This window comes from Pezoporus flaviventris, unplaced genomic scaffold (genome assembly GCF_033815535.1).
Source record: "Pezoporus flaviventris isolate CSIRO_AGI_PZ_B2104156 unplaced genomic scaffold, CSIRO_AGI_Pfla_v1 ptg000036l, whole genome shotgun sequence".
Taxonomy (NCBI): Eukaryota; Metazoa; Chordata; class Aves; order Psittaciformes; family Psittacidae; genus Pezoporus; species Pezoporus flaviventris.
In genome coordinates, this window is record NW_026892584.1 from 32,261,717 (window position 1) to 32,287,360 (window position 25,644).

The following is a 25,644-nucleotide window of genomic DNA, read 5'->3' on the forward strand; positions in this document are numbered from 1 at the left end:
AAATGAAATAACTTGAAGGTTAACTGCCAATTGTACTGTGATGTCACATAAGATAAATTTAGAGATTGGAAATTCAAAGCGAAGGGCAACCACTAGCATTCTGAATCGCACTGTCTTTATAAGCGCAGAGCTTTCAAGCTGCTTAGGAGTGTGGTATGTATGATTATTTTATTTCTTCCGGGTGTATGACATTGTTTCATAACTCTAAATATGTGTCTAGAAATGCTGCTGCAGCCTAGGCGTAAGGAAAAAAGAATCAAGCCCATAGAGGGAGCATCCTAACTGGGAACTATAACAATGTCATATCTGCTTTGAAAGTGTGGTGTGCTCTTTGTGGAATGGTTGTTTGCCTAGGTGAAAGTGTTACTTCTATGACAGATTGATCCATGTTTTATAGGTAGCTCTTTATAGAGAATGCTACAGTTTCATTTCTAAAATTCGTAGTCTTCCTTGTGCTTCCACTCACAACAGAATTAAGAAAACAGATTCATGGGGTGGGTGCAGTAATTTATGGAATTTAGTTTCACAGAGTCTGAATTTATCTGATATATAAAAATCATTGCTCTGTTTATATTCTAATATATTTTCTCTTTACTGTAAATCTTTGTGGTGATTTTGAGCACAGTTAATGAGATATAATTAAAGTCTCTAATAAGGCTTTAAAAAGGACTCATGTTATTTGGATCTATAGCCTGTATTTTTTTATTCCTAAACATTTAGTTTTCCCTTTTTAGAGTGATGGAAAAAACCAAGTGGTTTTCTTTTTTGCTTTATTTGTCACAAGAACTCTCTTGAACTTATTATCTTGAACTTTCCCCATGTTTAACTCTACAAGTATGATACATTTTTGGAATAAATGTATAAAAAAAGACTTGCAGTGAAATTAAGTATCTGTTAACAAATGTAGTTGGTGTTTACCTGCCACTAATCTGTGGCAGTATTCCAAGGGCACTCTTGTCATATTTAAGTAACCTCATTGAAAACTAAAGAAGCTGTATAAGTGATTGATTTGAAGCAGAAGGTATCTTCAGCAGTGAGCAAGCAATTAACAGAAAACATCCCTTTTAAAACTGTTTCTTCCTGAATGCTACTCTCATTCTTTCTGTATATACTATATTCACATCTGCAGGTCAAGTGGTTACGTATGGTGGCCGTAGCTCCTATCAGTTGTATTGTAATTAGTGTCTCAAAGGTTCAGGCTATTTGTATGATACCATTTTCTGTCTGGCTAAAGTCAGATGGACTGATTTTTCAGTCCCTGCTTGGACAAAGGACATGGGAAGTAAGGGGAGGTAGGCAGCATGCATGTTTTTGTGTCTGTACCTATACCCTGTCTGTGTTACTTGCTGACTGCCTCAGGACGATACTAACTTCCACCCAGCTGTCTGATTACATCTGCATTAACTCTTTTCAAGAAGAATTTATCTCTTGCTTGGCTGGTTTCACAGTTCCTTGCTTTTACAGCTGATCTAGCCTGAAAATTCGCTGATTTTGGCAACAAGATTGGTACACCACTGGGATTTTTCTGCTATTCTGTTTTGCATATGCCCGCTTTGTCTTTCAATATGCATGAGTGACTCTAGCTCTTGGAATGCACTTAATGGATTAGCTGATCTAAGCTCTCTATTTGACTGATGCAAGGCAAAGACTGTATTTCCCCTACAGGTGACAGTAATCCCAGTGGGTCATTCTGATATGCAAAGATAGCCTTAACTGGCGTACTTGCTGTTCTTCCTTTACTCATGGGCACAAGCCATGCTTTAATTGAGAGGAGTCATAGCTAGCATACAGTCCTGGAGGAGGTTTACGTAGTAGTTTGTACTAGTTGGCTTTGATAGTTTTCAACAGTGGTAAAGGCAGAGTCTGTCCATGTGTGTTAAATCTCAGGCTTTATCCTGTGGAGGGCAAAATAAGGGCAAGAACTCAGTTTTGCAATAATATTCACACTGCTTTGCATTTTACCCAGAAAGTCCTGTTAAGCTGTGATATGCAGGTAGAACATGCAGTGAAGTGATAAAGCTTGTCTTGGCTTACACAAATCCACTTTTCACCTAAGCAATTGAACGTTTTTGTTTCAGGCGGCTACATGTGCTTGCAAGATGAGTCACCCATACTTGTCTATGATTTGCTTTTTTGCTTCATAGAGCTCTCATTCACTGGTTCCTTAAATATTTACTCAACACTTAAGGTGGGTTTCAACCTGCCATTTTACCTGAACAGTAGGCAAGACTTGAGTTATTGCAGCTTCCATGCATGTGCAAACACAGACAGGCTCTATTGGCTGACTGTGAATAATTATTTATCTCAAACATATAAAGCTTCTAACCTGTAGCTAATTTTTGAGTGCTTGTGTCTAACTTTTTAGACAAATGCAATTAGAAATAATAGTAATTTAAAATAGCCATATAATAATAATTTAGCATAGGGAGAAAAATATTGAGTTTTAATTATTTAATGGTACAGTATAATTTTTTCTTCTGTTGCAAGGCATATTTTAATTCAGCTAATGTTTTTCCAGTAATAATGGCAGCTTCGCATTGTAAGTACCCTAATGGAATATGCTGTATAAACCAGCAGCCGTAAAAGAAATTACTTGATATTTTACGTATCAGTTCCATGAGGGATGAGAGCAAGGACTTTTCATCTGGAACGTTCATTTCTAGTTTAAAAGAGGATGAAAATGTTTAATAAAATGAATTCACATACTTAAATAATTGCTAGAGATTAACATGTCTGTGGGGTTAATGTATACAGATGAATGTATTTTAAAGGTTGACTAAATGTCCTCAGATTGCTGTAGTTCTCAGCTCTCTGGAAGAATGTACCACACCAATCCCCAAAGTTACTTACATTTTCATACGTTAAGTATAGTAATGCACATGCAGATTGGGTTCTACCTACCAGAGTATGATATAAATGCATTACAAAACCAGAGAAGAAATCCACAAAGGCCTTTATGTCTCTGTGTCTGTATCAAAACATTCATATACATGGGTCTGTGTTAAGTGAATGAAAAATGTAGACAGCAGTTAAAATGGGTTTCATTGTGTATGCAGACTTCAGAAGTGTACTTGCTTATATAAACCCTCTTCTTTCCCGTTTGAAAAGGAAATTATTAATGGTTTTCATCAGCCTTATTTGGATTTTTCAACTTTGTGAACTTCATCTATGGCACCTGGGTGCTCACAATATACAAAAACTTTGGACTGTATTATGCAAGATATCCAACTCGATAGTAAACTCAAACACAGAAAATTTACCCATCTTTTCCAACCCTAATTATTCTATGATTCTGTGATTTTGTGCTCCTCTCTTTACCTGGTAGCATAGATACCCAGCTTGTCTTCTGTGCTGCATGGGCACTGTGAACAAGGCCTTGGACTGCAGGGCAGTGTAGACTGATAACACTTTCCCCCTTGATCTGACAGTGGTACATTTACACTGTTCACCTTCATTTTTTATGTTCTTGACATGAACTTGCTTGTTTTGCCACGGATTTCTGTACTGGGGAGGCTACTTGCTATTTTTCTATGGTGTGAGCAAGGATTTCTTGCATGTCAAATATACTAACGGTAAATGTGTTTTTGTTGAGAAACTGGATGAGAGACCAGTCAAAGGGGTTCTATCTGTAAAAAAAATAAAGAGCAAACTTTTGAGCAGAACACTCTGTTACAATATTGATCTTGGAATTCCTGTGTAGTGGTGAATTAGTTCTGAGATCAGAATACTTCAGGGAAGCTAGGGTACAGCTTCAACTACCAACATACTCTGGTATTCTAAGAATAGAGGTAGCTTTTTATAATTTTTGTGTGTTGGAGGTGGAACACATCTCAATAGTCTGACTTTGCTGAGCAATTGGAAACCTCTCTGTTTTAAGTCATGTAGGACAAAAAAAAAGAAAAATATTTGAGTTTGGATCTGACAAACTTTATCTCTCTCCTAAGTTGCTGACCAGCAAAGAAGAGAGAAACTGAAAAAGAAGATAGCCAGGTGTGAAGAGGAAATGAGTGTGGGTAAAACTGCCTCCCAGACCAGCTCAAGAGAGAGCGGAAGGCTGCTGGTATCCCCTTTTGGAAAGGTAGATACTTTAATTTTGTTTAGTAGATATCATAGTGTGCTTGCCTACCATAGTTGACAGCTGTGCAGCAGCTCTAGTGGGAGGGCTGGCATATTTCAAGCAGCAGAAAATAGACAAGGATCTTCCTGGCATATGCATGTGCCAGCACCAAATGAATGTCTCGGCCTTCTGACAAAGATGGCAGGTATCTGGAGGAAAAGTGCTTGTGGTAAATTCAGGCTTTAGTTAGCCTTGAATTCGCTTGCTTTCATCTCAGCTGAAATTTTAATGTCCTCTCTCAATCCAGAGCTTTCTACCATTTCCTAAAGCAGAACTGCAGTTAGCACTAACTATTCCAGTGGAAGAATTGGGAATCTTCTGTTTATTTATTTTCTGTATCCTAAGTCCTACTTTGGAAGTACATTTCATATCTAACAGTATACTACATGCTCAGATTGCAGTTATTGAAAGTGAAAATAGTACTTAAGCCATCAAAAAGTGCTTTTCTGTCTGTTTACATAGGTTCACTTCTTATGGCTCACGTTTCATCCAGATATGTGGTACATATTTCCAAATAATAAATAGCCTAATAGCCTACATTCTCTTGTTCAGTGCTATAAAGGAGCAATTGCAGCTTAAAGCAGAATGATGTTTACTCTGTTGATTTTTAATAGCAAATGCTTCATATATTGTTTAAATATTCATGGAGCTGGAGAACATTTCCAGGTAGCACAGAAAACTCACTCTTAATTTCTTTGTGTGACTAGTTTGGGTATTTCTCTAGCCATCAGGATATATAGATAGGTGACAGCTGGAAAACAAATTCTAAGGATGCCTATTAAAGCATATGATAGAGGAGGTTTACCACACAGTAATCATATGATTGCTGTCACTGTTTCCGTTAGGAAAAAGCTGATTATACATCTTCTGTTTGTGGAACTGCTCCAAAAATTGTCTTGTCGAATCAGGATATTTGTGGGTTGAAATGAGATTCAATACAAACTTGAAGCAGTCAACCTTGCAATATTCCAGGTTTCCAAGGAGGTAATGGCAGAGTAGAATGTGGTCCTGTGCTTAGTAAGCATCTTACAACATTCAGGAGTGTAAAAAAAAATAAAAATAAAAGGAAGAAAAGTAGACTTCTCCTGGCTTTGCACTGTTGCATTTAAATGTAAGAATACAAAAGTTAAATTACCTTCATAATGAATAATTTATTGTCTAATAAAATGTGGCTCTTGTAAAATGTATATCAATTTGAGTGACTTACATACACACACATATACATATATATAAAAATATAATAACCCTTCAACTCTGACAAGGTCAATGTCTAGATTATAGCCTAAATACATGCTAACTCCTTCAATGGATGCACCTGATTTTATGTTTTCAAAAGGCTTTATTCATCAGCATTCATTCACATTTTATGCGTTCTGATAGGTCTGGTGCCTTTATTCCATCTTTTTAATTTTTCACATAGCTGCATTTACTATTTTTTAATACTGCAGTAGAGCACAGAAACTGTTTTCAATTGAGACTGTGCTTTGTGCATGGTAAAACAAAAAAGAAGTAAAAATAATTCCTCTACATTATAAATACGTTACACATTTCTTAAAACCTTTGTGATATAGTCAGTGTATTTTATTATACACTAAGGCAACTATGAAACTGAACAGCTGTAATGTGTCTTGAATCTGACTTGCCTGCTGTTTGGCTTTTTTGCACAAGGGTTTAAATGCACCAGAAGAGTGATTTCTTCATCTGTTGTATGTAATTATAAATGTAAAACTACTGTAATGTGAGAATCTGCTATAATATGTCATGAACTGCGAAACTTACTTCTGTTGTGGTTACCTAGATTTCATTACTGACTCTTTGAAATAGCCATAGATTTTAATCGAGGGTATTTTGATCTCAGTGATTAAAATACTCCATCTAGAGCCATAGGTTGAGGCATGCATTTCTATACTTTTAGCAGAAGACTTAAGTGAGAAGCAGAGGAGCAGGCTTATTTTCAAATGGCACAATGGAGCAGTCTTTGTATGGCATCACTAGCAATAAATTACTTAGGGGACTGATTTGTATCTCACAGCGAAGCAGAGGGGCAGGGAAAGCATAAGATGTGGTGGGGACAGCTGTACTTCTCTTCTGCTCCTTTCTTTCCATGTAGTGTAATAATGAAGGTTGACACCATATGTGAAAGCTAATCAAAATAAGATGATAAACTATAGATACGGATTCTGAAAGGGCTGCTAACTTTGTGTGGTTTTGTGAATATGTAATTTTTAAGCTTATTTAGACTGAATAGCTTGAGGATTGATAAGTACAGTTTTGGTTTCTACTAATTTATCTGTCATCAAATTACTTATATATGCTCCTTCCTTAATGAATTACTGTTAAGTTTTCTCACAACAGAAAAGGCTGCTTGACAGTCTGGAAAATACCAAATATGCATAGAATGCCACTGTACATAGTCTTTCCAACTACTGCCAGGGATTGAAAGCAGTCAAATCTCTAGATTTTTATTTTTTTTTAATTTTTTATTTTTCCATAAAAAGATGAGTTGGGTTTTTAAACATGCACCTGAGTTAGCAGGTCAAACTGTATGAAGGTCCATATGACTTCTCTCTGAAGCAAGAAAACCTGGATTGGGCTAGCCATGAGTAAAATCTCTGATTTGAGCAAGACTTGGTATTTCATATCCCATATTCAGATAATCCTGTTAATAGGCATCTGTGGCTGCTAATGAAATTTTTTAATGAAAGTAACCCATGTTAAAAGTCAGTTGGAAGAAGGCTGCTCCACAGGAGGTAACTTTTATCCATATTGGAATATCCATATCTATATTTTAATTACCCATATCTGTATTTTAACCATGTTTGAAATATGGTTGCTATTGCCTTGACATGTTAAGATCCCTTTCAGCCTGTTTTTTGAGACTTTTTTGATTTCTTAAGAATGGCAGTTATGACCATCTGCTTGTGCATATGAAATACAGATTAGGAAACACCATTAACTGTTTCTGATCTCGCTGGTTTTGTATGCAGCACACCTGCATGGCTATGTGAATTGCCTACTCAAATGCCTTATATTTAAAGATTTATTACACTGTTATGATATTAATTCTGAAGATGTATTGTGCTTGAATTAGTCCTGTCAGAATGAGAGATATAAGTGACTAAAGACAGCAGAAGAACCTTCTGAGCACCAAAGAAAGATGTTTTCATCAGGAATGCTTAGTACAGATTTCCTTTCAGGCTTCATAGTGACAGTCGCCTCTCATGCTGATTGTTTGAATTAATACATTTCCATATGCACATTCAGCAACACCCTTTACTAGTAACATCCCAGTATTTGATGAAAGTAGAAACATACCTCATTATACAATTGTATACTACACACACATAAAAGGAAAGAATGTAACAGGAACATAGTTTTGAATAGAAAAATAGATATATTGATGCCAATATGCAAACTGATTATAGATCCTATTTGTTCCTGTGTATGTGTGAATTTTCTCTTTTGCCTTTCTCAATTATCAAGTTGTGTAAAGGAGCATGACCAGCAGGTCGAAGGAGGTGATCCTGCCCCTTTACTCTGCTCTTGTGAGACCTCACCTGGAGTATTGTGTGCAGTTCTGGTGTCCTCAACATCAAAAGGACATGGAACTGTTGGAACAAGTCCAGAGAAGGGCCACGAGGATGATCAGGGGACTGGAGCACCTCCTGTATGAAGATAGGCTGAGGAAGTTGGGGCTGTTCAGCCTGGAGAAGAGAAGGCTGCGTGGAGACCTCATAGCAGCCTTCCAGTATCTGAAGGGGGCCTACAGGGATGGGGATGGACTGTTCATTAGGGACTGTAATGATGGGACAAGGGGTAACGGGTTAGTACTTAAACAGGGGAAGTTTAGACTGGATATAAGGAAGAAGTTCTTTCCTGTTAGGGTGGTGAGGCACTGGAATGGGTTGCCCAAGGAAGTTGTGAATGCTCCATCCCTGGTGGTGTTCGAGGCCAGGTTGGACAGAGCCTTGGGTGAGATGGTTTAGTGTGAGGTGTCCCTGCCCATGGCAGTGGGGTTGGAACTAGATGATCTTAAGGTCCTTTCCAACCCTAACTATTCTGTGATTCTATGAACAGATGACACACAAGGTGGTTATAAGATCAGCAACTATAGACAGCTTCTTGCTTGCAACAGGAGACCTTTGCTCTGTCAAGGCAGTGGAGAGCAGGCACTCACCCCGCTTAACAGGAGTACTCAAGTGGCTTATAAATGGTTCTGTCTCAAGTTAAAAGAATCAGATGCTCATTTATTACTAAACAGCTTCTCTATCTTGACAGTATCATCAAGTGTGTCTCTGATCTGATTTTATGATGGTAGATGAACCATCTATTTTATTGGAAGACTTTTTCATACAAGAAGAAGTTAATTTCAAGGCTTAAATTCATCTCAGTGTAACTTCAGTGACCATAGTGAGAGGTGTCTTTGGGCCTTTTATGTAAAAAGAGATTTAGAGAGCTTTCTTTTCAAAGTTTGTTTTTTAAAAGGCAGGTGATACCTCAGAGGCTTTTGAGTTGAAAAACTAAACTTCTTTTGGAAAGTAAAAGTAACTTAGAAATCTTGATTCTTTATCTTACTTCTTTTGCCCATCAGGTAACTGCACTATGCTTTGATCTGTCTTTACTGAACTTCCTCTCCGATAGGGTTGATGAAGATTCAGGGGTCCTCTTTATACAAGCTTGCTGCAAGTAATAGTCCATTTACCCCTGTTTTGTGACTAACAAAATTGAAGCATAACTACTTAATTTATGAAACCTTTATAAGGGGGTTATTATTGCTGAAATGTGTCATTGAGTAGATTTTTATTTTACACCCCAAATTAGAGTTGAAACTGTAAACTTCAAAATATCTATCAATAGAATAGATATTGGTAAGCAAGATGGGTTTTGAGATTCTTGATTCCGAATTATGTTATAGTTCATGATAGTGCTTCTATCCAAAGATAGGATATTTCCCTGGGGTTTTATTTTTTTTTCGGTTGTGTCTGAAGAATAGAGCTAAGGATCTTTCAATCAGTGTGTTACTGCATCTTTGCAGGCATGTCTCTGTCATCTTTTTTTCCCCATAATGCTTTTATAGATACAGATCAGAGAACATACTTGCTTATAGTTAACATGCCCATACCAACACAGGTGTACAAATAATTTTCTGAAAGCTTGGTGACACATTGCAGACAAACAGCGTTCTCTGACATGCCTTAAAATCTTTTTGAAGTCACCAGCATAATTCCTTGTTACTGATAACTCTTTGTGTATCCAGAGGCTGAGCTGCCTACCTGTTTGAGCAGTAAAGGTTTACCCCAGGGTTAGGACTTCAGAAGACATTCTTCTTTCTCAGTATTTAAATGAGTACATGTCAAGACTGACACAAATACAACTTGGGTTTGTAGTTTTATCTAGTCACTACCTAGCTTCTTGGTCTGTTCTACTCATGATATTTTCGAGAAGGAGAAGAAAAGAACTGCTCTAAGCGTCCTCATAAATAAGGAATGCTTAAATTCAGGATATTATCACATTTACCCTGTAGTTTTGTCTTGTTTTATGAACAGTTCAGCTGCTTTCAAGAAATAGAACGTGGCTTTCATGAGATGTAGTTGTGTAATCGCTTAGTATCACTTTATATTATTATCATCATCACATGTTCACAAATGCATCTACAATCTGATTTATTTTGCAGCTCCCTGAACTGTTAGCCACTGGGAGTAAAAAGTATATAAGAAAAATTAAGCTGTTTATAATACATACTGAAGAGTATGGAATGAAGACAGGCTGAGAAAGTTGGGGCTGTTCAGCCTGGAGAAGAGAAGGCTGCGTGGAGACCTCATAGCAGCCTTCCAGCATCTGAAGGGGGGCTATAGGGGTGCTGGGGATGGACTATTCATTAGGGGCTGTAATGACAGGACAAGGGGTAATGGGTTCAAACTTAAACAGGGTAAGTTTAGATTGGATATAAGGAAAGAATTCTTTCCTGTGAGGGTGGTGAGGCACTGGAATGGGTTGCCCAGGGAGGCTGTGAATGCTCCATCCCTGGCGGTGTTCAAGGCCAGGTTGGACAGAGGCTTGGGTGAGATGGTTTAGTGTGAGGTTTCCCTGCTCACGGCAGGGGGGTTGAAACTAGATGATCTTAAGGTCCTTTCCAACCCTCACTATTCTGTGATTCTATGAATTAACTTTTCAGAACATGTGTATAGGTGAATTCAGAAAGTTTCCAGTCTCACCTGTTTTCTATAGTGCTGAGCTGCAACTGCAAGTACTTCATATGCAGACTAACACTGGTAAGCCTTATTATACTGCTTGCTAACACAGGCATTTGTTTGGTATTGTTATGCATGTTATCAATTCAGCATTTAATTATGCTGTAGTAGTAACATGAAGTTGGCTCACATGAGACACCCATCAAGAAGGGCTTATTTTGGCACAGCTAAAAAAAAAAGAGAGAACTAAAAAAAAACCAACTAAAAATACCTTTTTGCATTAGGTATCAGCAGCTGTGGACATTTTGGGATACTGGCCTAGCAGAGATAGGTGTTACTGATGGAGGAGATAATGTTGCATGGAATCGTGAAGGAAATAATATGGTATGACAGCAGTGTGATCTGTGACTTAATTTTGATGGTAAACTATCTGCCTTTTTTTAATATTCCCATAAATTGCATTTACTATGTGCTATAGAATGTATTGTCATAATCTTGGGTTTTAATTTAAAATATTCAATGGTTCTGAATGGGGAAAAAGGGAATAGTGTAGATCGCAAGCAATAAAAGTAGCAATGTTATGAGAAAATGCAGCATTTATACAGTAAGAGCATAGAAAATCTGCATGTACTTACATGATATACTATGAATTATATAGGTTAAGACACTATACTATATATTACTATCCTGTACTGTATATTAGTAGGTTACTGTGGTTGGTTGGGGTTTTTCCCCTTCCCTAAGTCTCCCAGTTGGAGACTTTAGAAGTATCACAAGTAGTGATAATCTTGCAGAATTCTCACAGGTACTTTCTTTTACAGTTGATTCTGCTGCTTTTATTGACATTCGGTCGATTGCCACTGGTGGGGAAAATCACACATCCAACTTCAGTCCACATCTTAGGCATCTGATTATTTTCAAGAAGTGTAGCATTCTTGAGGTTTATATTGTGCTCAGGCAGTGAAGCATCACCAGAAATCCACCAAATCCATGCTTTGGTGTTAGTGTCTCAAAATAATTTCAACATGGATTAATTGTAAAATGAGGATGGGTTGCTGGGTGCATCTTCTCAACTGGCAGTTAGGGTTGTATGCCATAAATAATTGCATATGTTTAAGTCATATCATACTGGATCCACTCTTTCACAGGCTTTCTGAAGGGGAGCTATTCCTTCAGTGACATCAGTAATGTAATGTTTCTATTTAATAGTCTTTACATGTTTGATACAAGCATAATAGAGATGAGTGAAACACAGAAATCAATTTCCCTTTCTCCCATTTTTCACTGCAGAGCTTTATGGCCTGTACAGGTCTCTCCTATCTTCCTGTTCTTTGTTCAGATGATGGAGGGGCATCAGCATATTAATCTGTGTTTTATGTTTGAACCTAAACTTCAGGTTTCTTACAAATCTGGTCCTCAACTGCCCTTAGAAATTGAATTTTCTTCTGAGAAAACACCTGTACTTGTATGCATTCTCTTAAATCTTGCAGCATGTAGGTACTGTTGATGTGAAGCTACATCAGCTGCCTGAGTGTAAGGAAAGTAAAATAATTGTTTTTAAACATCTAGCTAGTTACTACTGAATTATTTTGGATCTGTTACCTGTTGGGTTCAAATTGGGTTTTCTCAGATGTTGTTTTATTTTAGCTGTTATTTTGCCTTGTATTATAGTGATTGCACAGAACAACATGAGTTTTTCTGGAATAACACTATCATCAAGTTGTCTCCCTCACTGTTGCAGGGCCTAGGTGTAAGCAACTGTCTCTGGGAGTTGTCCTTCTAGGTAGTTTGAGTACACACAATGCAAGTTCTCTCTTCTCCATCATACGGTTGTGTGTAGCAGAACTTGAATTGCATAAATAGTTATACATGTGGATGAAATTAGTCAGTTTATTAAAAAATCTGTTTGCTGTTGGGTTTCTGGTTTAATCTTATAATTCTACATATATGGCTCTCTTCAGAGATTGTAAATGTCACGTGTACGTGTCACTGACAGAACATTCAGTGGGTGGCTGCGTCCTAGGGCAGGAAAAGAATATACAACAGGTGTCTTGCTAAGATGCTTCCTAACTTTTTGGGTCACAATGTACAGCATGTTTACTGGAGCACATACCCTGTCCAGGTGTTTATGCTTTGAAGCTGCAAACTTTTCAAAGTTCCTTCTTTGACAGAAATAAAATTTCTGTTGAATTGTTCTTTCGTATTTGGGGGAAGGGGGAAAACAACATACCCTTAAGATGTCACTTAGATTTGTTTGTATTCCTGTCTTTCTTGTCTTTGCCATGATCTCGTAATACATTTCAGGGATAATGTTGAATTTTTAAGCATTAAGTTTGAATTTGGTTGTTTTTTTTTTTGTTAGTTTTGGGGTTTTTTTTCCCCAAAACCGATAAAAATAGCATTGTCTTTTCAAATAATTCATGTTTTAGCCTTTCTGAATGGTAGACTTAGTTTTCAAATATTGATTTTTATGTTATCAGCTGTTTCTTCACCCCTGGCATTAAAACAATGTTTTTAGTAAAGGTCAGCCCTTCTGAAATGGAATGTCTTGGAAAATTCCCCATCACCTTCCATAGGACAGATTTATGTAGCTTTTAGTCTGAACCACACACTGCCTACATCTTACCTTAGCCATACCACCACATATACTAACACTGAGTATGAATTTGCTTCTGAGAGTTGAGGTACATTTTTAAACTCTAATGTGTTGAACAGTTAAGAAGCAGGAGCAGTAATACCATTTGTGTACCACCACCTGAAATTAAGTACATCTATATGTAAACTGAGCACATTGCTGCTCTGAAACCAGTTTTAATTTTACAAAAATGGCAAGTTTTTACATAGAAAAATACATCCAAGTTGGTAACAGTGATAACTGGGAGTAACAACTTGAGCAAAGCTGGTAACTTGCAAAGCAATCAAATCTTGTTTTCATTTTTCTAGAGTTTCTTGGAAGCAGAAGACAAAGATGGTCTCTTCTCCTGTGCTCGGCAGGCACAGTACCTATCGAGAGCGCTGTCTCCTTACAGTGAGCATGGCTTGGCTCGCCCCAGTCCAGTAACATATGCCAGAAAAGGTTCTCGGAATACATCTAACTCAAGTGTCAGTACATCAAGTACACCAAGAAAACGCTCTGGACTTCCGTGCAGTTGTTCCTCTGATAGTTCTGTGAGCATTAGTCGTTACCAGAGGCGTCAAGGAAGCAACTCCAAAGCACGCAGTGGGGATCTTCTAGACAGGCACTCTAAATTCTTTACTCATAGCCGAAAACCTTTTACTCCACACATCTTAATATCAGATGCTAAATCTTTCCTGTCAGGGTACAGGTATTACAATCCTGCTCAAAGGAAAAGGAAAACTGAAAACCAATGCAAGCAACATGTGGAAGCTCAAACACAGACTGATCTGATCAGGTAGAGAGATCAAAACTTTATTTTGATACTGCAATTTAGTTGTTATCATAAGATCATATGTTCATAAAAGCAACATGTTTTGCTCTCACATTTGTATAAAACCAGAATAATTATTCTGAAATTATTCTAGATGTGCCTTAGCAAAAAATAGAATGGAATTTGTTGTTTCTGTTTTTTCACTGGCATATTTTGTTGTCCTCTCTCTGAAGCAACTGGTTTCATCTATACGAATTGGATACAAAGTGCCCCTGAATGCGAACTGTAGGATCTCACACTTGCTAGGGATAATCTTTACACTCTCTCTTTTCTTTGCTTTCTCTGGTGTATAGTTGTGCTTTCTGTCTTCTAAAGAATTAACCACTTATAAGCATGCAGGTAGTTCTGCACTGCTGCCCCTGTAGTCTCATACTTTCCAAATCATTAATGAATACATCATGCAACCATTTTTTTAAACTCCTGAATGCAGCTTTTCATTATCTTTTTAACATTTTAATTTAAATGCCTTCAGATGTCCTATGTGAAATACTGTATACTGAACCAATGTTCTACTCTTGCATTGAACTCTTTAGCAAGTTGAACAGTTTTATTTTAGTTAATACTACCTCATAAAGAGAAATCTCCCCTTTGTGTCGTTAGTGCCTGCATATCTCACTCTGTTTTTTTTTCCTAAAACAAAGTGGGAATGTTGTAAGACTGGAATAATGATAACTTAAGTTCCATATTGCAGCTGTTGATTTTCTTGCTGTGGGTCATACATTTTCCTGGTGCACTTCTAGTGTATAGGATCAGCTCCGTTCTTAATTCTGAACAATTATTTTGGGTAGTATAGCTATCCCCTGTAAATATGCAGCCAAATATGGATCACCTATGTATGACTGTTGTCATCCTTCAAAGTGAAACATGCCTTAGTTTTATTACTAGTGGAAGTCTGACAGAAATTTTCTAAACTGTCGGGCATTTTGGTATTACGTCCCATTCAGATTGATGGGAAATTTCCACAGTGGCACTGGCATTCTCATCCTGCATATTTTGAAAGCAGCCTTCTTGGAAATCTAATACATCTCTAAATTTTATAGCTTTCCATCTGCAGAAAAAGCATTCGAGAGAAAAGTTCTGGCTGAGCAGCAGAAGAGCATGTCGAAGGTAATACATCTGTCAGTAATCTGGGTACTCTTACCACACACCCTTCACCATCATTTTGGAGTATACACTTCATCTCTGCAACAGCAATATACAACTGCTTTAAGTTTCCTTTTCTTCACTGTCATAAGTTCTGTAAAAGAGAGAGTTTCAGAAGAACAAGTGGAAATGATAAGAAAAAATACTGCAGATGTGAAGAGATAATAACTTACTGTATTATGAAATTTAAAAATGAAACAGTTTTTATAGTATCACTTAAATATCTCTTAAGGACATAGGTAATTGGTACATAATTTTTCAGCGGTAGGAGGTACCTCTTTTACACTAGTTTTCTTCCTTTTAACATCGGATAACATATTCCAAAATATTGTTGACAGAAGAATTGAAAACAAGGAGTCCCTTCCTGTAAGGAAGCACCCAAACCAGCGGGCGGTCAAGTTATCCATAATACTGTTTGCTTTGTGTCTTGCTGAATATATCTGGAATGCCTTAATGAAAAATCTCACTACTTCAGATTCTACCAGCTTCTAGTATTCTTTTGTCATTGTCACGTAAATGTTTGCATTAATCATTTTGCTTTGAATTGCTCAGTGTTTGTGACACTTGAACTTAGTTTTTTGGTCTTTCAAAACTTGTCTCAGCATGTGGTTTAAGATTACTAAATTTTGAAGATGAGATGGAATATCAGCATCTTTCAGAGGCAGAGGGAAGCAGGCAGAAGACCTGAAGTATTTCTCAAGACTTCAAATCTGAAGTTACTTTGTCGTAATTTGCACTAATGTTTGGATGAATGAGTTTTATCAGAAGTTAGGTTCCTACTTTGTGGTTTATCTTATAGCCACTATACAAACAAGTTCTCAAACAAACAGCCCTGTCCAATATAGGAGAAATACTTGAATTCAACTGTGGACTTCATTCCTGAATGAAGGCTACAGGATCAGACTCTTCATATCTCTAGCTTAATAAGGCAAATAATTACGCTTTATTCATTGGAGGGGAGGGGTGGCAGAGAATATGTATTTATAGCTTTACTGAAAATAGAAGAGAGACCACCTGAAGTGATCTGCATCTGACCTCATTACGAAAAGGTTAAATGATTAGTCGGAAGGCTTCACTCCAGTTTTGTGAAGAGCTTCTGATTTCATTTCAAAACTGTCATATCTGACTTTGGCTATCATAAAAGTGACAACAGTAAGTCACATAGCTTCACAGTAGCCCTATCAGAGTACTGTCATGTAAAATGTAGGTCAAGTGGTCAGCAATTTTACTTTCCATCGGTTTTGTGCAAGCAGCTTCAGAGATGTGATTTAGACTGCTGGATCCTGCTTGTGCATACCAAATCTTACTTCTGCTGGTGCCATCGACCCCCTCTGGCTTCTAGAGAATTCATCTTTGACATACTTGTTAGAGGAATAATGTTTCACGTGTCTTGTTGCCCCTCAGTGAAATTTTGGATGTCAAAACCGATGACCATTTGCTGCCATATGTCTTAGTTTACCCAAAGTTAAAAAAAAAAAATACACAAAATCTGTAGGGCTGTTTAATCATAGATCGTTATTAGGTTCATTTTAATGGTAAAATTTGCTGTGTGCTTGCACTTAAGTAAAGATTTTATCTCTGTGTTGTAGGCTGAAGATAGAAGATATACTGTGCATGAGCCTGAGAGAAGAATAGCTGCTTTTCCATACTCCTTCCTCAGGTATTTAATTTAGAGCAGGAATGAATGTTTGAAGCCTTCTTGCTTTCTATACAGCTGCTTCTTAGGCCATAAGCCTTCACTATGGGTTCTCTCTAGAAATCTCACAGGACTTTGCTTTGTATTTTTATGTATCAATGGCCTTTCCCAACTTCAAAATTCATTATTTTCTTATGATAAAGTTCCACTGGGAAACCAGTTAAGGAAGAGAGCTCTGAAATATATGAGTATTTTCGTCAGGAGTGGGAGCGATGGCACATCAGTACAGCTGTTAGTTCTGTACATCTGAGCTTATAGGTTGTGTATTTCTTACACAGTACTACTTACTAGTACTACACAGCACTACTTACAGTGGTACTACTAGTACTACTGACTATATTGGATTTGCATTCCAGTTGGTATTTTCTTTCAGGAAAAAGGGTCTCCAGACAACTGGCCTTTTGAATCTTATGATCTACAAGAACTGCAGATGAGAGGCATTTCCCATATCTTTTTCTGATAATGTAAAGCTTTGTAACAGAATACTGTCTACAGTACAAGAACAGTGTTGGAAATCAGGCCAGAGCCCAAGGACTACCACCCGATTCTCCTCATTGCTGGTCTAATTATCATGCACATCTTGCTGGTTTGCTCTCTGGTCCTTTCAGGGAAAGGCATTTTCAGCTGAGGAAAAGCTGCACTCTGAGTTTAAAAAAAAAAAAGCACTCTTAGGGTAATGGAGGTCTTTATAGCATCTGAAGTAACAGGGCTTTCAGATATTAGAGCACTGCATCTAGTGAAGTGTTAAAATACTTTGGAGTCACTATCAGGCTTCTGTGTAATTCAGGAATAAATGTAAGCAGTGGATTTTGCTACTGGAGCAGGGTTTGGGGGTGTTCTGGTGGATTTTTTTCCCAAGAGGAAGCAGGGTAATGGCACAGCATAGCTCCAGAAGAAAATGAGATGTAAGATAATATATAAAGGTGTTTAGAATGTCTCTCACCCTTTGATTTTCTGATTAGAGAGACACCGTTGTATTCTCAGCAGTCTTCTGCAAGGAGGACCATTGAGGCTGAGTAAGTATGCTTAAACTGTTCTTCTGGTAGTTTGCAACACTAAATTGGAAACTCTTCCTCAAAACTGATGCAGTAAATGAGGACTCAGATAAACTGTTGTTCACAGTTTGCAGTAGAATTAACATGATTGAGTTGTTACGTAAGAGTTTAAAATTTCCACATGAATCTAAAAATGAAGAAAATTCATTGTAACTTTGGAAGAAAGATAGACTTCTTGCCCAGGGATTACAAACAGTTCCAGTTCTTTTTTGGTCTGTAATCTCTGAAGCAAATATTGAAAAAATAAAATACCAAGTTGAACACCATTCTTACCACATTTCTGCTCTGAAATTTGGTGAGAATTAGAAGAGGTTTAAGTTATTATTATTCTTATTCTTTGGGCTTTAGGATAGGTTTGTTCTTGCCTAACTCTAAGGATTTAATATAGGTATCAAAGATTGCCTATAGGTAACTTCCTTTACTGTAGGGGGAACCAAAATGACAATCTTCAGGCTAGATGACAAATTTTACCTAACTAAAGTCATGTAAGATATATCCTATTTTTTATTTTCTGTTTATTAAGACTGGCGGATGATTCGCTAGGGCTTGACTGGATACCTTGGGATATTTAGAAAGACACTGTGAAAGAGAAACAGCACTGAAATCTTTGCTTCTGGGGGTTTCTTCCTTGTTGTTTTCCAAACAGAATTCTGAATTTTTGGAGTCTTGAGTTTGGAGCAATTGGCATCAACAAGGCTTTAAGCAGTATTAAAATAGAAATTTGTTCAAAGAGGTAAAAGCCACATCTCTCACTAACAAGGATTTTGTGTATCAAAGAGTTGTTTGAAAGGAAACATGGCTGTAAAATAAGCGCTTTCCTGAGCTTACTGGAGGACTAGTAATTTTCAGGTGCAGTGAGATTCTGTAGTACCTTCTTTGGAAGCCTTTACTTAGAGCATCAGACTGCAATTTTACACTTTCTTCCCAACAGCACCCTTTTCTTTGGGAGTGCAAAGCAAGTTCTGAACATTTTCCAAAATCTGCTGATTTCCTCACTCAGGATCTCTGTGCTAATTTATACCACAACAGAAAGAGCATAAACACAAAAGCACCACAGTGACCTTTCTAATAGTCTGATATTTTACACAGGGTTTTTATTATTATTCAAATTGAATGAAAGTTTGTCCTGATACAGTTACCTTTTAGAAAAATAGAAGCTGGTGCCAAGAAATAATACAATCTTCTGAATCATATTTCCCATAAAGGTGATTGGACCTCCTACATTGTGCAATATGTCTCTATTTTAAAGCATTTTTAAAACATGTAACACTGGGTTTTCTATTCTCCCTGCAGAGAAGAGTTTTTATATTTAGCTTTCATTGAAGAAGTAACAAATGAAGTTCTTAGCCTTGAGCTATTTTCTAACAGGTAAGTTACAGTTGCTTTCAGACTTGTAGTGCTGTGTCAGAAACACATGGACTCAGTAAGAAAAGGAAGCAGACTTTAGTAATCATTTAGGTGTATTTAAGAATATTGAGATACACAGTTAGCCCTGGCTTTTGTTTTGTCTTTTGCTTTATGTATGAAAGGGGAACTAGGAAAGACCTGTGGGTCATCTGCTTCGATTTGCTGCCATGTACCATGAGATACAACCACTCACCACCCGCCAACCGATACCCAGCCCGACCCAAGCAGTGATCTAGCCCTTCCGGGTAACTGCCCCCCAGTTTATATAGTGGGCATGATGTGCTGTGGTATGGAATACCTCATTGGCTAGTTTGGGTCAGGTGTCCTGTCTCTGCTTCCTCCTGGCTTCCCCTCTTCCCTGGCAGAGCATGAGGCTCAGAAAGTCCTTGGTCAGACTAAACATTACTGAGCAACAACTAAAAACATCGGTGTTATCAGCGCTGTTCCCAGGCTGAAAATCAAAACCACAGCACTGCACCAGCTACTAAGGAGGAAAAAATGACTGCTACTGCTGAACCCAGGACACAGGCATAATTGAAACAATCTTAGTGGTCCTATTCAGCTAAGAAATGAAAATTAAAAACTAAGGGCATTAATTTATATAGATCTGTTAAGAGTTGTTTTTCTTCCTGTGGAATAATTTAATTTTTCGTTTGTAGAATTCTGGAAAAACTCTTTGAGTGTTTCATAGAAGAAAATAAGAACCGTTTGGATGAGGTAGGTGCTGCCCCTTTAATACTATCCCTCTTTGCATATATCTTCATAAAATCATAGAATGGTTTGGGTTGGAAGCAGTCTTAAAGATCATCTACTTCCAACCCCCTGCCATGGGCAAGGACATCTTCCATTAAACCGAGTTGCTCAAAGCCTTGTCAAACCTGGCCTTGAACACTTCCAGGAATGGGGCATCCATAACTTCTCTGGGCAACCTATTCCAGTGCCTCACCACCCTCGCAATGAAAAATTTCTTTCTTATATCTAATTAAATCTACCTTGTCCTGTCACTTTGTAAAAGGTGGAGTACTGTTTCCAAAGTACAGTGGCTTCAACCCTGCACTGGTGTATTTGCCAGTAAAAACAACCAGAATCCTCAGTGGCAAGCATCTCTCTCCATAAATGAGACTTGCAGACTCAAAGATCACAGTATATCAAGAGTCACAGGCAGAGTCACAAAAAAGGGACAATAATTAACTCAGTTTGGAGACACTTGATGTATAATTCAGTCAGTTACTGCAAGCAGCCTCCCTTTTGTTCTGTCAGAGTTAAACCCCGAGTTCTGTGAAGGCAGGCACCTTGGGGCTGGAGGAGTGTCACCCCTTTCTTTCTTCACCCCTTAGAGCAAAATGCGCCATTTGTTGAATGTACTGAAAGCAGACCTTGGCTGCAGTCCGGGCAGCGATGCGGAGCACATCCACACAGGCTGGGAAGCCTTGGACTCGCTGGATCTGCGAGAGTTCGATACAGCGGAAGAGCTTGAAATTATCAGTAAAAGTCAGAGACAAGGAAAAGCTACAAAAAATGATGAATTCTTTGGGACCATGGACTTATTAAAGGAACCAGAAAAATGCGAATCACCAACATTCAGGGAAGGTTCAAAGGAGACACAGAGCAAGAATGACTTTTCAGAAGATCTCACTGAAATGATGGATGCTGGGGCAGTGTCTGGTTCTTGTATGAAATCTGAAGAAGATGGAGACATTTTACCTTCATGTGAGGCAACTTTAAACTTGATTACTTGTGCCAGTGGTTTGGAAGCCAATGAGGAAATTGGTGATCTTGAAGAAAGCTTTGCAAAGGCCCTTCGGATCTCACAAGACTATACATAATAGTAGCCAAAACTTAGCTGTTAAATAGGGATAGAGCTAGTTCTGTGGAGAACTGCCATTTGGTAAATAGTAGTAAATTATTAGGTTTATTTTTAGTTTATTCCTGTTTAAATACTGCGGAAATCTCTCTAGTAGGATACTGTTAATTGGGCATTAATCTAGCTCCCTATTAATGTAGACTCTAAAGGGTAAAATGTCAGTTATCAAACAACTTTTGTCCATTTTGTCTATAATTTTATAACTAAGAATTAACTTTTAAGAATATTAAAATTAGATGTATATTTTTAGAAAGCTGTATTAGTAAGTTATGAAATATTTGTTTTTTATTTATAATAAATAAATTTATTGCTAGTACAGTTGTGCTCCTGATAGAAAGATCCAAGATTTTTCCATCTCTAAGAATTCAACTTACCCACATCAAAGCATGCCTAAATACCTGGAACTGTTTGTCCATCCTGGAAGAGGGCACTGTTGGATGTTCAGTCCCATTGAGGCATGAGGTTCTTATGTTTTACAGTTACTGCGAAAGAAAAAAAAAGTTGACTGTAAGAAACATTCATTTTCCTTGCATTACCTAGGGTGAGATAAGGAGTGAGTGCGGAGAGGTAGCTTTCCAAACATAAGAATTTCGTTTGGTGCTGGCAGATGATCATTCCTTCTTCAGCCCTCAGCCATGAACCCAATTACCTTACTCCTTGCACCAACAGGTAGAAAGAGACATTTTTCATTATTAGCTGCTCTCAGTCTTCGCCTAACCTCCTGTCAGCTTTCTGGCCTGAAAAAGACATATTTATCTCTAGGTACTGCATATGGTGGCTCTTGAGCTGTTTAGTACGCAGCTCATTTGTTTGTTTGATACGCAGCTCTTCAGCTGTTTAATCCTCATTGCTCATGATTCAGCTGATGTTTCTGAAAAGTGAAGACTGCAACAGTTTTCAAACTGCACAACACTAGAACACCCAGTTCGGTTTCTTGCATTAATGGCAACCTTGGGGTAGCGTTTTGCGTCAAGCTTTGGTTTTGGGAAGAGGGTGACTTGGATACCAGTTGATGGCTAGGACTACCTAGGTAGAAGATACATCAGGTATCTTCTACAGATACCTAGAAGATACATCAGGTATCTAGAAGATACATCAGGTATCTTCTACAGCAAATGGAGAAAAGAGGGGGTCTATTTTATGATGAAAGTTTAAATTGAAGTTAGCACATGCATTACAAAAAATCAGCCCAAATTTCTTTGTGTAATCAAGAGTACAGCCATTACCTGGCATTCATGTTACTGCAGAAGGAGCTCAACATGTTCCAAGGATATGCTGGGATATTACATTCTCTTGCTGTAGGTGAGGAGCTATAAGAAGCCTTAAGAACCAGTAAAGCCTGTCACCAAACACCTCTCGAGTTGGTCTTATTCTGCTTCCTGCAAGGACAAACCCAAGTGGTTACAATTCACATGCACAACTGCTACAACCTGCCTCCCCCAGGACTCATGAGTGTCTGCTAAAGACCATTGATTCTGTGAGGAGATGACTGTTGAAGCCGTAAGTACCTCCAGTACACATAGGTCACTGCTTCACATGTGAAGCATTAAACTGGTTTGTTTTTTGTTGGGGAGAATTAAATCTAAAAAAGATTCAAAGAAAATCAAACAAAAGTAGCATTTTGGGCACAGTCAGCAGCATTGCTGAACGGAACTTCCCAAAAAAAGCAAAATGCACCTTCCTGGCTGCAGTAATAAATGGCACATGCGGACAGTGCCAGACACTGCCATAATAAATGACACATGCAGACTGGGGTTTATTTTAGCCATGTGCATGTGGCAGTGCAGATGGGCACAAGTCTTTCATCTGCCGCCACTCAGCTGGCTGTCATGTAAATCTGGCCTGCAGCTTGAGTGCTCTGGCTCACTAAAGAGTAGGTAAGATAATGTGAGGATTGTTGCATCCCTCCATCAGGGCTTGTCCTGTTGAAAAGACACACTCACAGGGGTGGTTCAGTGCTGTGCAGGGATGGTTTGTCCTCAGTCACAAGGGACCAAAAAAGCTCTTCTCTGTCTAAAAGGAAACTCCCTCTCTGTTCCTTACCCCACAGAGCTGAAGGGCCAGATGCACGAAGGGAGCTATTGTTTCTGTTGTATGAACAATTGTACCAGAGGGCTCAGTAAGAGAACTAAAGAGCATGGTTAGCTACCTCCAAGTATAAAGCCTCTTTGCTCCTCAGCCAGGAATGCACCCACTCCTGGGGCCCTCCATTCTGAGCTCTTCTATCTGTTGATAATGGAACATAGATGACTTTTCCCTACCTGTTGCTACACTGAATAACTTGGATGTCATAAGAAAGATCATTCAGCAGACTTTAGCTTGTGGTCAGCATGAGTCTAAAATAGGAATTTGAAATTAAATTCCACAAATAAAAAAAAGGAACTAAAAAGCACAGCAGTGCAAGTGGTCATGGTGTCACCTCACAGGAAGGTGCAATAACGACATACTAATTTCCTGTAGTATGAGTAACATGAAAACAAACAGTTCCTTGACCATATTTCCTGTCATCAGTGACATTTTTTTCTGGCTAGATGGAATTTAAAGGGTAAATTAATTAATTAAAACAGACTTTTTACAAAGAACTCATCTGTTTGCCTAAACCGGAGTGAAATTCCTGCTAAAGAACCAGAAGATCACACTCCTGTCCCAGCTGCCACAGCAATCAGTCCAGTCCAAGGAACTGTTTCTCATTGTACAGCCGCTCCCACCACACAGTGGGAAAAAACCTTGGAGATAAATGTTATCTTTATAAAAGCAACGAGTTTATCTACAGATCCAAAAGCAAATTCAGGCTAGCAAGGGCCTAGAGCTCTCCTTTTTATTCATGTTTGCTTTAAGGTGGTGCTTAATGCGTAAGTTAAGTAGCTCGGTAGGCAAGCCTGGCCCATGTCCCTGAATGCTTTAGAAGTAACAAACTTGGGAGCAGTCACTGCAATGTAAAGACTTATTTCTGCTCATATTTATGTGGGTGATAAGCATGTGCATAACAACTTCAACATTCACTTCAAATGGACAGAAGCTGGCTGTTGTTACTTCACTCTATAACAAACTGACCTCTTATCTTTAAAGCCTACAGTTTTGTCATCACTCTTCTTGTTTTCAAAGGGAGGATTCTGTTCATTTACAAAGCAAAGTGGGGCTTTTGGTCATTTGAAGTAAAGTTATGATGAAAGAAAAAGGTGTCTTAGGGCTGACCAGAGCACAAAAACCTGCAAACAAAACCCAAGCTATCATTTTATCCCTGATTGACCACATGTCTAAGACACCTACACATTTGTCATTTAGGCTTAGCTGCAGGATGACTCCAGGGTCCTGTTTCTTTGCATTTCTGTACGGTTTCACATCAGCTATAGCTATGCAACAGTAGTTGTAGTATGATGCAGCTCAACTGATAACATTCATAATTGAAGAACAAATACCTCCATCAGCCAGTGGGGATTCCCACTTTTTTCTCAGCAATTATCTGTGCAAGGAGTATCAACAAGAATACTGGAGCATCAGACTAAGTAAAAATCAAGTTCAGGAGCTTCATTTATAGCACCTACAGCTGTGTGATGTTTCTAGAGCCATCAAACCTTTCACTGACACTTCCCAAGCACTTAACCCGCTGTTCTCAGGAGCCAGCACTGGTGTGTACACAGATTACAAGGAACAGAACAGTAACCAGTGATTTTAATGAAGACGATTTCTCTCTCAGAAACAACCAGACCAGATACTCACAAGCAGTCCAATCTTCCTGTTTCCTTAATCAGTAGTGAAATCTGCTTCATTCAGAAACAACCATCTTCAGTTTCTATTCCAAGCAGCAAAGCAAGTGATACGCAAACAGGTGAGTGGTAAACTAATCATCAGCCACACCAGCCACTGCACCAGCGTGGGTCACAACCAGTCAAGGGATCCAGTTTCAAAACCTGTAGCGGGTTGTGGGCCAGCGGAAGCTGAGCATGTCACAGGGATAAAGCACTGCTGGGGAGGAAAAGAAGAATCAGCAGTTATCACTGGCATGACAAATCATCAGTCGAGCTGTAGAGCACCCATAGCTCATCTCCACCTCAGCCACCTTAGTTAGGAGGACTCCAGGATGGCAGGTAGTCCATGAGTACCAACAAGAAGTGTTAATTCAAGTGAAAGGAACCAAAATTAAGAATGCTGGGTCTACTGTGCATGGAACTTTCTGGTCTCTGTATAAAGCCTGAGCAGCAGGGCTTTCTCTTTAGGCCTCCTAAAAGGACTGATCCTTTTAGCTCACACACTAAGCTAATTCCAGCAGATTGAAGTCCAGGAAGTGTGCCTGACAACACATGAAAGTTACCTTTGCATTCATCTTTTAAACAGTCAGACTGGTCTGCAAAAGGCAGAGACTCTGAACCCAGCACCACATTTTGGGCTGGAGGGATGCTGAAGCTGCAGAACAACCCTCCCCAGCAGGCACAGGCACGGGCTGCTGCTGTGCCCTCACTGCTCTGCAGATCACAGGCTGCGGCACACAGAGTCTCCCCTTTGATCCTCCCAGCCCTACCACATTGGGGGAATGAAATTAGACCTTGAGAAGGGCAAGTAAATGCTATATAAATGGAGTAGGGAAGCATAGGAAACTTGAAACTCGAACACCGCCTCAGTCTGGCAGGCTACAGAGCTGTGCTGTCCCATTCTTGCAGAGAGGACAGGCAGTGTGATCTGTAGCACGAGGTGCAGAGCTCCCTGCAGTTATCCCAAGAATTC

General features: G+C 38.6%; 1 protein-coding gene and 1 long non-coding RNA gene across 5 annotated transcripts in view; both read left to right on the forward strand.

Annotated features, from left to right (window-relative positions):
* Window positions 1–21,238, forward strand: part of SPATA7 (spermatogenesis associated 7) — a 41,210-nt gene extending 19,972 nt beyond the window's left edge. For all 4 annotated transcript variants that reach the window (XM_061463769.1, XM_061463767.1, XM_061463768.1 and 1 more), the window contains 8 exons: window positions 3,945–4,078; window positions 13,252–13,721; window positions 14,798–14,864; window positions 16,490–16,560; window positions 17,559–17,612; window positions 18,945–19,019; window positions 19,718–19,775; window positions 20,396–21,238. In XM_061463769.1, the coding sequence (XP_061319753.1) occupies window positions 3,945–4,078; window positions 13,252–13,721; window positions 14,798–14,864; window positions 16,490–16,560; window positions 17,559–17,612; window positions 18,945–19,019; window positions 19,718–19,775; window positions 20,396–20,884 (1,418 nt within the window). In that variant the 3' untranslated portion in view covers window positions 20,885–21,238. The remainder of the gene's footprint in view (window positions 1–3,944; window positions 4,079–13,251; window positions 13,722–14,797; window positions 14,865–16,489; window positions 16,561–17,558; window positions 17,613–18,944; window positions 19,020–19,717; window positions 19,776–20,395) is intronic.
* LOC133274495 (uncharacterized) lies at window positions 8,703–12,656 on the forward strand. Its single transcript, XR_009745163.1, has 3 exons — window positions 8,703–8,803; window positions 10,306–10,389; window positions 10,593–12,656. It is a non-coding gene; the product is annotated as an uncharacterized LOC133274495 (long non-coding RNA).
* Window positions 21,239–25,644: the final 4,406 nt, after the last annotated feature.